Consider the following 13,022-nt stretch of genomic DNA (forward strand, 5'->3'; position numbering starts at 1 on the left):
TAGCCCAATAAATAAAAACTGAAGTTCAACCCAATAGATGCAAATTAAGCCCACACCACACTTCTATCCGTCCATTGTAATCCATTTGATTTCTTTCTATGAGCCCAAGCCGTATCACCAATTATTGTTCATAGTATTATCATTTGCTAAATCATCTTCATGTCCCACAACTATTTAATCCTATTAATTAATCAAGTTCACAAATATGATGCAAACAAAAGTCTCAATTTACGTACAATTTAGCTAAATCATCTTCATGTCCCACAATATAAAAACAAATCGAAGTAGTATATTCCGTAGTTATAGTTATGCATAGTAATTAACTTGAAATAAAATGCGCATAAAATTGACTGATTATGAAGCTCGTAAAGCCCTCCGACATTCAAGTCAACCTGCGTGTGAGTGATGAGTCTGATTTCATGAGTTCAATCATCTAGCTTCCACACTGATAAAAGCTGAGTTTAAAGGAGATATAGAAAACTTGTATGAATATACATAGGAAACATAAATGATATATATAATCTTGTTACAATACACAGTGTAAAAACGATTTTGGACATTCAGATCATGGAAGAAAGAAGGAAGAATGCAACATCATCATTTTTTCAAGCCGAAAAAGGCTGGAGGGATAAAATTGGTATAGCATACCATTGTTAACTTTTACAAATTCCCATGTTTTCTAAATGTCCGTAACCTTTTATACAACATCATTTTTTTTTTAAAATTACTCTTTAATTTAAATACCATATTGCTATATTTTAAAAATATGATTTGTTTTCTTAAAAAAAAAACCCCTTGATTTGTTGTGGTATAACTCGCATGATTACGTACATGCGTGATTATGAAAAAAAGTTAAGTAATTATCATATATGTCGTGCTATTATTTTTTTAAGTTGCGTAATTATGTATTTATATATAGGTAATTATGTATGTGCATAATTTTCATACTAAGTTACATGATTTTTAGTTTTGCACTCAATAATAGTGTATACGCAGCTACCCCTTGCCAAGGACACATGTTGCCTCCTAATGACTTTGCATGTTGTATGATAAAAGGCCTTTGTATATTAACCTTTTCATCTAAAAATATATATGTATGTACATATAGAATTATTTATTTGTATAGTTAATAAAAAAAATTTTAGAACTAGTAAGTTATACCCCCACTCTCTAAACCTACAATAATGTTTACGAGATAACTAACATCGATCTCCACTATCTGGAAACAAACATACTTATTACAATGAATTTTTGATGACGTTTTAATTCCTCGGTAAGCCCTTTGGGTTACCACTCACCAATATCCAAAATTCGATATCTGAAATGAAATTTCAACTGTTTATAATTAATTTGACGCACCAAAGATACAGATTTAGGACCACTTTAGGAGGAAACCTAAGGTATAACCTCCTGACCACCAAGCAAGGAGCATGATGACTCTTTGTTACTGAAGAAACACTAGATCGAACTGGATAGTCCGATCGGGTATTTCCCCAGATGTGAGTATACTGAAGTGCTATGAGAACAGATCCAAGCTAATGCCTGCAAAACAGAACATCGTTGAGTCTTGTTACGGCAAGGACAGAGTGGGGGGTCTTCCGGTAACCACCCTCCGGCGTGAGAATCACTACTGTATCTTAAACGGAAATAATACAAGTACCGGTATATTGCGTAAGGCGTGAGAGTGTGAATGAATACCTCGAATAGATGATCTTCGTATTTATAGCCGAATGTGGAGGGAAGGTGATTGGCGGAGTTGTCACTATCAAATTATTCCTTCTCTGCCAGAATGGACACGTGTCGGGCCTTTATTGGATGTGACAGCCTGGACCCGTTTATGGTGTAGCCATTATCTGTGCACGTCGTGGGATGGCCATTACGTGTCCAGGTGTCTTCTTTCCATTGGCCGATGTCGCTATCAGGAGGTTTTGAGAGAATCTTCTAGAAGTAGTTTGTTACAACTGCTTTTCCATATCACGTGGGGGTCATACGTATGATGAGTCCCTTGAGTTATTTGTGGATTCCTTCCGCGGATGCTCGTGTGACCGTCCGCGGGTTATGATGGAGTTCCACGAAGTGTCATGGGTTGTGGATGGCTTTACCAATCCACTTGTTCCTCGCGCGGATGTCTTTTGACGATCTGTGGGTTGGTTGATGGATCCGTGGGTGGCGGATGTCTTTGACGATCCGCGGGTCGGATAAAGGATCCGTAGGTAGCTTTGCTACCCTCCCTCTATATATACACATCGCAATTAATGTGAAGAGAGATGGAGATAGTTCAGCCCCAGCAGGCAACCAACCAAGTGGTGACACGTTATGCGAGAACTGTCAAAACAAAATGATTTCAAACATGCCGCCTAAAATCTCGTGCACCAACCTCGAGCACCACTCCTGACATGATTCAGACAGGAGACGTCATATTGCAGACACCTAAACAGTACCCCAGTTCAAAAGCAATAGGAATCCTAAGGATTAGTAGTTGCAACCCGCAACAAAAGACAAAAGTCCATAATTCCACCCGCGACATCGACTCACGGAGGCAACAGTGGAATGGGGAGACTTATAGTGTGACATTCGTCAATTTCGGGTCTTGTTTGTATTCGTTTTTGTATTTGTTTATTATGTAAACCGACCTGATTTGTAAACCGAAGCTTATGTTATAATCAAAATGATGGATTTATGTTACAATATTGTTTCACACTTGTTGGGTCTTGAAAACATCCTATATTTCTTTTTATTTTTATTTATTTATTATTTATTTATTTTTGTTGTTTTGTGTTTTTGTCTTGATCCATTTTGCATGAAAACTCTTGTGTCTCACACCCATATTTGACCACCAACATTACCATATATACACACCACCTTTCCTCTTCATTTTCCCTTGCTACAACTCAAAAAAAAAAACTCTCTCAAACATCAAAAATTCAAGGTTATCTTCTTAAGTGTTCTTGAAGGTTTTTAGTCTTTCATCTTAATTAGTTTATGTAGCCTTATTAATACTTGTTTATGGTTGTGCAACATATATATAATATACACCCTTGTTTACCTTTGGTAGTTACTTCTCCGATTCCGGTCGGTGAGGTTGCGGACCTCATAAGGCAAGGCTTCATGGAGGACTTCGTGTCCTTGATATATATACATCTATATAACTTGTTCATACATATTAATCTTGCTTATTTTAGTTTGTTGGTCATGTTTACAAGTTCCATGGTTATGGGTTTTTAAGAGTCTATGCTTCGGTTTAACCGTAAATAACTCTAAACCGTAAACCGAACTTTGTTACTAGTTTTGTTAAATAATTGTTTAAACATGCTTATTGTTAGATCTAAGTTTCTAAAATCATTTTTACAAATTCTATGGTTATGGGTTTGTAGAATCTTACCTCGGTCTTAACCCGAAACACGATCCGAACCGAAAACCGAACTTTTGTTTAAAGACTTTATTGTTAACTTTTGGTTGTAAAACTTAAAGTATTTTTTTTATTTGTACATTATTATACAAGTTCTTTAGTGGTTGGAAATGTGGAAACCAAACCGATTCTTACTCGCTTAAGACACACAAGTGTGTTTTTTTTAGCCATCAAGACTTGTATATTTCTTTAAAAATAGTTACAAATTGATTTTTAAATATTTTCTTAAGTATTTGGAAATGTTGGATCCAACTTGATCTCATAACAAAGTTTGGACGGACAAAACCGAACACTCGCTTAATGTGCGTTGTTAGTTCTAAAACAATGGAACTACATACTTGGTTAAGTCTTATTAAATTTTATTGAGTTATCTCATAACATTCAATATTTTGGAAAGTTGACTTTGGGTTTGACCAATTATCAAGACCCGAACCGAACACTCGAACCCGAAATTGACGAATGTCACACTATAAGTCTCCCCATTCCATTGTTGCCTCCGTGAGTCGATATCGCGGGTGGAATTATGGACTTTTGTCTTTTGTTGCGGGTTGCAACTACTAATCCTTAGGATTCCTATTGCTTTTGAACTGGGGTACTGTTTAAGTGTCTGCAATATGACGTCTCCTGTCTGAATCATGTCAGGAGTGGTGCTCGAGGTTGGTGCACGAGATTTTAGGCGGCATGTTTGAAATCATTTTGTTTTGACAGTTCTCGCCTAACGTGTCACCACTTGATTGGTTGCCTGCTGGGGCTGAACTGTCTCCATCTCTCTTCGCATTAATTGCGATGTGTATATATAGAGGGAGGGTAGCAAAGCTACCTACGGATCCTTTATCCGACCCGCGGATCGTCAAAGACATCCGCCACCCACGGATCCATCAACCAACCCGCGGATCGTCAAAAGACATCCGCGCGAGGAACAAGTGGATTGGTAAAGCCATCCACAACCCAAGACACTTCGTGGAACTCCATCATAACCCGCGGACGGTCACACGAGCATCCGCGGAAGGAATCCACAAATAACTCAAGGGACTCATCATACGTATGACCCCCACGTGATATGGAAAAGCAGTTGTAACAAACTACTTCTAGAAGATTCTCTCAAAACCTCCTGATAGCGACATCGGCCAATGGAAAGAAGACACCTGGACACGTAATGGCCATCCCACGACGTGCACAGATAATGGCTACACCATAAACGGGTCCAGGCTGTCACATCCAATAAAGGCCCGACACGTGTCCATTCTGGCAGAGAAGGAATAATTTGATAGTGACAACTCCACCAATCACCTTCCCTCCACATTCGGCTATAAATACGAAGATCATCTATTCGAGGTATTCATTCACACTCTCACGCCTTACGCAATATACCGGTACTTGTATTATTTCCGATTAAGATACAGTAGTGATTCTCAAACCGGAGGGTGGTTACGGGAAGACCCCCCACTCTGTCCTTCCCGTAACGAGACTCAACGGTGTTCTGTTTTGCAGGCATTAGCTTGGATCTGTTCTCATAGCAATTCAGTATACTCACATCTGAGGAAATACCCGATCGAACTATCCAGTTCGATCTAGTGTTTCTTCAGTTACATTCCTTAATATTGCAATGCTATGAACTCTTTGGTAAAAGATAATTATAAATAATACTTATTATGATGCAACTAAAATAGTAGAACAACCCATTTGTCAGGGTTGGGCCAAACCCCATACGTGAAGTAAAACCATGGGAAAACTTCTCCTGTAAGTTTTGTGTTGCGTAGCTTGCTTGAGAATCTATTGCCTGAAATTGACACCTAATTGAGTAATTGTCATTATTATATATACCTGTCATTTTCTTTCATTTGCATTTTCAACAGGAAAATTATAGTTCTCTCTTATATTGTTTCCGGTATATATAATTCTTATCCATTTTTTATTTTTATAACTATAATTAAGAGTCTTATAATTTGTTTTTCTTTTCGAACGGTCAAAAGGAGTTCCATAGTAAATCATTCTTGTGTTGACAAAATTAACAAAAAGGAATACTCTTAATTGGGTCCTAAAACCTTATGACTCTTAAAGGTTAACCAATAAAAGTGTTTTACAGTGATCGTTTATTTTATTGTCTATCACTCAATTATAGATTTTTTACTATTCCATAGGTTGATTTACTTACATAATAAGAAGGCAATATTCCGATGAATTAAAAAAGCATGATAATAAAGTTTTACGGTTTAAAGCCCTTGGGTATGTCAATCGTGAAACATATGTAGTTTGGTCTAATTCTTTTGTACATGCATATGTTTGTACGTGCAAATTTAGAAGTACTGGTTGTAAATATGAAATTCTTGGAAAACTTAGTAATCTTAATAAGGATGTACAAAACATGAGAATGAATAAAGTAGTAATTAATGCTAGTAGATAACACCACCTTACTCTATAAAAGGTTAAGCCAATGGAAGAATAAATAAATCGTGTAACCCACGTAATCTTCATTCGGCTAAGTAAAGTAATTTTATTTTTAGTCTCATGGAAAAAACAATTTATATGCTTGTCATTATAATAAAATAATTTGTAACGTCTAGCTAAATTGAATCTAGCGATCCAGCTTGGTATGAAGTTTGAGTCAAGCTCATGTTAGTATTTGCTCGGTGTATATACATATACATATATACACATACAACCAAACGACATACGTAAGTTACAAAGTTGGTGTAGTTTTGCTATTCATGAATATGTGACATCTACATACATATATGTAGAGAGCAAATCAACACATAATTATGGTGAAATATATAGCATAATATATAGATGGATAACTTTGACCATACTCTAGGTTGACGCTGCAGCTCTCTTCCTCTATCTACATACTGTTGCTTCATCCCCACTCCATCCAATTTAAATTAATTAAGTTTTTTAGTTTCTTGTCCTTAAATCTTTTTTTTTCTTTAACTTAAAAGGTCTCAAATCTTGTTACAGATTGGATGACCTAATTTCGTAAGCGGTTCTTCGATCAGCCATCACCAGTGTTAAAAAGTTAGTAAGCAACCTAAGTGTTTAGCAATCGTCGAGAGGGTATTTTGGTAATTTCATCTTAGTAGTTGCAAAAATTCCTTCTTACAACAAAAGAAAATAAAAGGAAAGAAACCCGCCACTTCATTAAGATTTGTACTTGTCTGCCTAGCCACCTAAACATAACTAAACTTGGCTTCCAAGCAATCCTATTTCTTTAAGTCTACAAAATACCAATTTCTTTCATTCATTCTTACCGAATAAAATATCAACAAAGGAAGACCCATAAAGTCTCCATCTTTTTCTCTATATATATCAAGAGTCTTTGAGGTGTTTCTTGATGAAAAATTAGGGTTTCATAGAAGATAAAGTTGGTAAAGAGGGATCGATTCGATTCTTTCCCGACGTCGGGAAACAAAATCAGGTTCGCGCATCACTCTTTTCGCATATTATAAAAGAAGAAACACACCTACAAGAAGCTAGACTTGTTTCACAGTGATTCTTTAAAAGATAGAGAATTTACTTTCTTTTGGCTCTTTAATTCATATGTACTCCAACCATTTAGTTATCTTTCTTTATTGAGAATATATTAATCTTTCTTGTCTAGTTGCTTTACTTTGAGGATACACAAATTACCCAATTTGGAATGAGCATGAAATCAGCCAAAAACAACAGAAATGACTTGGTGTAAAGATGGAAGCAATACCCTCCAAAACCTCTCAACTTCTTCAAGAAATAATATTATCACAAGTTCATGCCCTTCTTGTGGACATACCATACAACTTCAAGCTAAGGTTCATGTTCATTTTGAGTCGTGTTAATTTTTTATTTGTAGCTTTAGACACGCTTTGAAACCGTAATGATTTACAAAAACAGGAGTTGATTCATGACTTGCCTGGATTACCCGCCGGAGTGAAGTTCCACCCGACAGATCAAGAAATTATTGAGCATTTGAAGGCTAAGGTTGGATGTGATACTAATGAACTTCATCCCCTTATTGATGAATTTATTCCTACAATTGAAGGTGAAACCGGGATTTGTTATACTCATCCTGAAAAATTACCAGGTAATTATATGTTCTTCATTTAATTACTTCTAAAGAAAAACTTATATTTGATATATATAGATACTATACGTATATTATAGAATAAGACTATGTATAGCTAAATTATATATTAATAATATTTATTAGTTCTTTATAATCCAGAAACAATATCTTCCACCGGAAAATATATCAATCACCTTCTTATGAACGATATTGATCGAGTGTGACTGCTCAACCTTTTTGCAATAAATAGTTCGTAGATTAATCCTAACAGGTGGTACATGATTGCTCAATTTTATACGAGATTTATACAAGAGACACAATCACACATTTTTAGAGATGAGCTCTAATGAAAAGAAAAACTCTTTCAATTATTTCTTTGATCTACTTATCAAAACTTGAAAATTAAATCAAGTTAGATTCTAAATCGCCTATTCATATGTAATGTATAGAACTGAAAAACAAAACAGTAATATTAAATAGAAACTTGAACATTCGGGAAATTGAGAGCGAAATGAGTTGTGATCAGAGAGGAAAAATCGAATATGAATCAAACGTAATCAAGCCTTAGTTAAAAGAATAGAGGTTACGAGCCCTAAACTTCAACTTATTTTTTTTACGGCCAAACCACTCCAAATGATCGACGGACATAAATTCTTTTACCTTAAAAAATATAAGCTGATATTATTAGACCTAATCGATATTTAATTAGACCATTTTTTACAAAGATTTATGCCTTTAAAATCGATTACATAGAAAAACTTTACGCATGGAAGAAATAGAAAAAGAACATGTGAGCAACACACTTGATTTGTTATGTTATTTCTAAAAACTGAAAATAGAGTAGCTTATGATGTATATATTATTAGATTATCTCCTACTTCGAGCAAATTTTAACAATCTGTTGACATTTTGATGGTTTCACATTGAACAACAATTTGAATTGATTTTTATAATGACCATTTTTCTAAACATTTCAAGCCCACATAATCAACAAAAAGCTATCTATTAATGATCATGCATGCAGGGTGAAGAAACACTAAGTGACCCCGGGCAGATTACGGATAATCTGGGGGTTAAGTAGATGTTTCCCACGAGGGGTTAGGTCCGGCAAAGATGGTTCTTCTGATGACCTGCAAAACAGACACCGTGAGCTCGTCACTGAGAAGGGGGGGGGGGGTACCTTCTTGTGACCACCCTCCGGCGTGAGAATCAGACTAGATTGCTCTGAATATAAGTGTATATATTGAGAGATTGCTAGAGAAGATAAGATGATGATGATCTCATACCATTCCAAGGTATTGGAGTATTTATAGCCGAATGTAGGTTTCCAAGCAGGTACAGCCGGCTGAATAGTATTCCTGTTCTGCCAACTGTGGGCTACGCACATGCCATGCTGGTGGTTGGTGGGTAGGCAGCGGCTGATAGTGACCAGGCCGGCTGTGTACTATTCCTTTTCCACCAACTGCAGGCTATGCACGTGCTACGACAGGTTGGTGAGTAGGCAGCGGCTGATAGTGACATTAAGTAATAGAGCATGCTGCTCGTTGTACTGTTGTCAGTGAGCTGTCGCAGCTTTGGTCAGATCTTTTGTCCATACCTCGTCAGGTACAGTACAAAAGATCCTCCAGTATCGTACGGACTGGCTCATTTGGGCCGGAGTTTTCCCGGCTTTGGGCGGGAGTATTCCCGGCTTGCTCACTCCTTCTTCAGGTGACATTACTGAATTATTTAAGAGTTAAGTGCCTTGTGCGTGTAGCCTTGCTGCGCGGGTAGCCTTCCCTGATGGCTAGTATCCGTTGCTGCGGGAACAGGCGGAGTACGTCGACCATTGGGAGGCTTTTCCTGCGGGAACAGCTTGCGTACTGCGCGTAAGGACGTCACGTCTCTGAGTATGGTGGGTCATGCGGATCCAGTTGGTTTCTGCGCAGACTTCACAGGGGTTAGGAACGATGGGCAAATTCGTCATTTCTTTCACCGTCCTTCAAAGGCTTACACCACTGGCACGCGTAAGAGACGAAAGGTCCTAATGGATGACGAAAGGGGCGAAACAAGATGGCACAAAGCAGGCAAGACCAGACCCGTCTTGATTTCAGGTTCAGTAGGCGGGTACAAAAAGATACTCGTGCTTTACACAAACTATGGTAGACAAAAGAAACCTGAGAAAACAAATTGGGTGATGCACCAATATCACCTTGGTAGCAACAAGGAGGAAAAAGACGGGGAGATCATTCTCTCGAAAGTGTTTTATCAAACACAACCAAGAAATTGTGCCTCAGGCCTTAAAGAATCATTATCACTAGACGAGGTAACCGAGAAAAACATTAAAGCTAGGAACACGAGTTTCGTTCAACATTATAGTGCCGATTGTCCTTATATATCGTATGACATTGATCGAAGGGAGATCAATAGGGGAGTCCCATCTAATGTTACCACAAGTTTTGTTCTACAAGATGATGCTTTTGGTCATCTAGTACCAGGATCAAGCAAAGAATAAGAAAAATATTTTATATAATGTTGTGCTGACCGTACCTCACTCCCTCTTAACTCGTCACCAGAGTAATTTCTCTAGTTTTCATGCTAAAAGATAACAAAAAAAAAAGAAGAAGAAAAAAAAACTTGTTAATTTGATGTTTGCAAGGAGTACTTCAACAAAAGTTAAAGGGAGTGGTACGTTTAGCCAACCGTTTTTATATATTCAAGTTTAAGTGATAAGTCTTATAAACCCGTTTCTCTTCCCGGGTTCGAATTTCAAATTCAGAATAATGTATAAGTATTGTTGTGTTTGTTGTTATATCATAATCGTTTTTGAATTATGTGATAGATGAAAAATGTTATTAGTTAGGTTGTAATTTGCTTTTTGGAATTTGTATAAATTATATTGTTATCATAAGAAGTTTAATAACTGGAAGTAGTGAAATATATATCGGTTTAAATGCAAAATGTGTCTCTAGAATATGAATATACATATGATTCTTCTATGTTTAACAACGGGTTTGTCGTCTGTTTTATTTTATAAAGTTGGCGTTTCATGATTGATGTCAAAGTCAAGTAATAAGGAGTTATATGAAAGTTGCCGTTTCAAAAAAAAAAAAGTAATATGGAGTTATGGACATGGTAATTACATGATAACAATAACATATAAAGAATTTTTTGATAAAAAAATAAGTTGGGTTGAGTTGGATTGAATTTGATATGGTCAAATTTGGGTCTGGTCATAAATAAAAGTTTTGTTATAAAAATTCAAACTCTAATTCAACATAAAATAGTAAATTATGAAATACATTCAAATTAGAATTCATTGTAGCAACTCTAACCAGTTTTTTAACCGAATTGCAATGTTGGATTTCAAGGCCTTTGTCTAAGCCCGTTTTTAGTTGAAGTCAATACGAGAATACAGCTGTTGGAAGGTAGGCCTAACCTAACCCAAGAGATTTCTTGTTAATTATTGACTTACAAACCCTAGTTTATTCTCTTTTTATATCACAATATGTATTTGTGACCGTTGTCACTCAATAAAGAATACCTAGTTGCCACTCGTCGATGTAGGTTAGTTTAAAGCGAACCACGTTAAATCCTCGTGTTCATTTATTGCATTCATGGGTGTTCCAGATTCATGCGTGTGAAAGATCCTAACAAGTGACACGAGAGCTTACTTGTGGATACTATTCAATTTCTTTGTAGTTCTTTGGGGAAGACCAATGTTCAGTGCACAAATTACACATGAGGGCACGAAGAACCCCCAATTTCTTCCCCCCTTTGCTAAGGTTTTATTGTTGCCGTCAAAGAAGGTTGATTGTCGCTTTTAGGGTTCTTTTTTTCAGCCAACGATCGTTGGGCTTTGTTTAAAATTTCCGACCACCGAATAACCACTGTTTAAATGCCATTAGCGTCTAAACAATTTCCAATCAGAGATTTTGATCAGGCTATTCAAGACAACTTAGGTGAACCATCAAGTAATATGATTCACAAAAGACAGAGGTAGGGAAAAAGAACAGGGCAGCGGGAGCAGGAAGATGATTCATTCTAAGACCCATAATGATATAATATGTTGGAATTGTAAGGAGATAAGACACTTTAGGAATCAGTGTTATAATGATAAGAAAGAAGTGAACGTTACAATCCAGCCGACGTGGGCTGTTAGAACTGAACAAAGCTGCGAAAAAGAAAAAGTTTGATTCAACAATCCAGCCGACGTGCTTGATTCCATATATAAAATCTAGCTATGGATCTTGATAACTTTATTTGATATGTGACATGGATATCATGGTTATTTTCGTGTCATCAAAATATTCTAGGTAACCAATATTTACTTAAAGATCGAATGAGAAATCATGATAAAGATTTATGTGAGTTTTGGCTAAGGAGCCTCTAATCTTTTAAGTAGTAAAATCCCTAGACGATGGGGATCAATTTCAATTGAGCAACGCCCTTGCAGGGTGTAACATCCCGAAAAATTTTAATTACCAATTTTGACAATTTTGGAAGGTGAGGGACCAATTAGTTATTTAGTTAAAATAAAAATATAGGATATTGACATGTGGCTGATGACTAATCGGATGGAACGACACACGGCTGATGACTAATCGGATCGAATGGTAGGTGGCCGATGAGTAATCGGATGGAATTACATGTGTCGCCACATGTCAACACGAAATGACACTTTGCGAATGGTGGTGGTTAACGGTCCGACCGAGGGTGTGAGTGTATGGCTATAAATAGTGGCAATGGGCTTCTCATTTGTGGCATCCCGACGCCACTTTCTCGAAGTTCGTTCCATCCCGACGCCACTTCGAAGTTCCAACGTTTCATACCCCGACACCCTACGTATTGTCGAAGTGCTGCCTGAATACCCATTTTAAGTTAGGAGTTATGCTTAAGTCATTTCAATACATAGCTTATACCCTAATCGAGGGTATAGTCTAAACCTTAAAAAGTTTTTACATATATATTTAAGTTTTACATATAAAGTTTATTGCCAATTTACGTTCTTCTAAAGGAAGCTAGAAACATTATCTTTTAAACAGAAAAACATGACGGTCATATAGTAACTGGAAGAGTGACAAAACGGGTAGTCAAGTCTCTTGTCTAAGGAAAGTAACTCATATAAATCTCAATCAACTATGGGGCCCATTTACTTTCCTAGAGAGCTTGATGAGAGTGTTCGAACTTATTAGGCCAAAGCATGCCACATCAAGCGCCATACGCATCAAAAGATTTAGGTAATCATTTTCAATAAGCATGTCTGTTTTATCAAAACAAATGTTTATTAAGGTTTATATCTATAAATCAGGCTAAAAGTCTGAAACTAGATCATTCAATCTAGATAAATTATTAAACTATTATTATTGAGTCATTTCAATGAGTCAAAGTTTTACATGGGATTATAAATGCCTAAAACTTTAGTAGTCACTGACTCCTAGGCTAAATATATGTGTGTCTGGATCTGTACATATGTGGTCAGAGGGTAGGCATACCCCACCATGCTTAGCTTCATGTCGCTATTAATTAAGCAGTCTATAGGGTCGTTAGGGATTGACTATGTGATATATTTGGTACGTCGGTCTATAGAGCCGC

At 36.6% G+C, this 13,022-nt stretch overlaps 1 protein-coding gene across 1 annotated transcript; it reads left to right on the plus strand.

Moving 5' to 3' along the window:
* The first annotated feature begins 6,332 nt into the window (after positions 1-6,332).
* On the plus strand, positions 6,333-9,979 carry LOC143632409 (NAC domain-containing protein 73-like). The gene is made up of 4 exons (XM_077100942.1): positions 6,333-6,824; positions 7,008-7,194; positions 7,277-7,466; positions 9,386-9,979. The coding sequence occupies exons 2-4, from the start codon at positions 7,078-7,080 to the stop codon at positions 9,940-9,942; spliced, it is 864 nt and encodes a 287-aa protein (XP_076957057.1). The 5' UTR covers positions 6,333-6,824; positions 7,008-7,077; the 3' UTR covers positions 9,943-9,979.
* Positions 9,980-13,022: the final 3,043 nt, after the last annotated feature.

This window comes from Bidens hawaiensis, unplaced genomic scaffold, assembly GCF_021521415.1.
Source record: "Bidens hawaiensis isolate Kalapana, Puna unplaced genomic scaffold, B.hawaiensis_p1.1 tig00006390_1, whole genome shotgun sequence".
In the NCBI taxonomy this organism is placed as follows: domain Eukaryota; kingdom Viridiplantae; phylum Streptophyta; class Magnoliopsida; order Asterales; family Asteraceae; genus Bidens; species Bidens hawaiensis.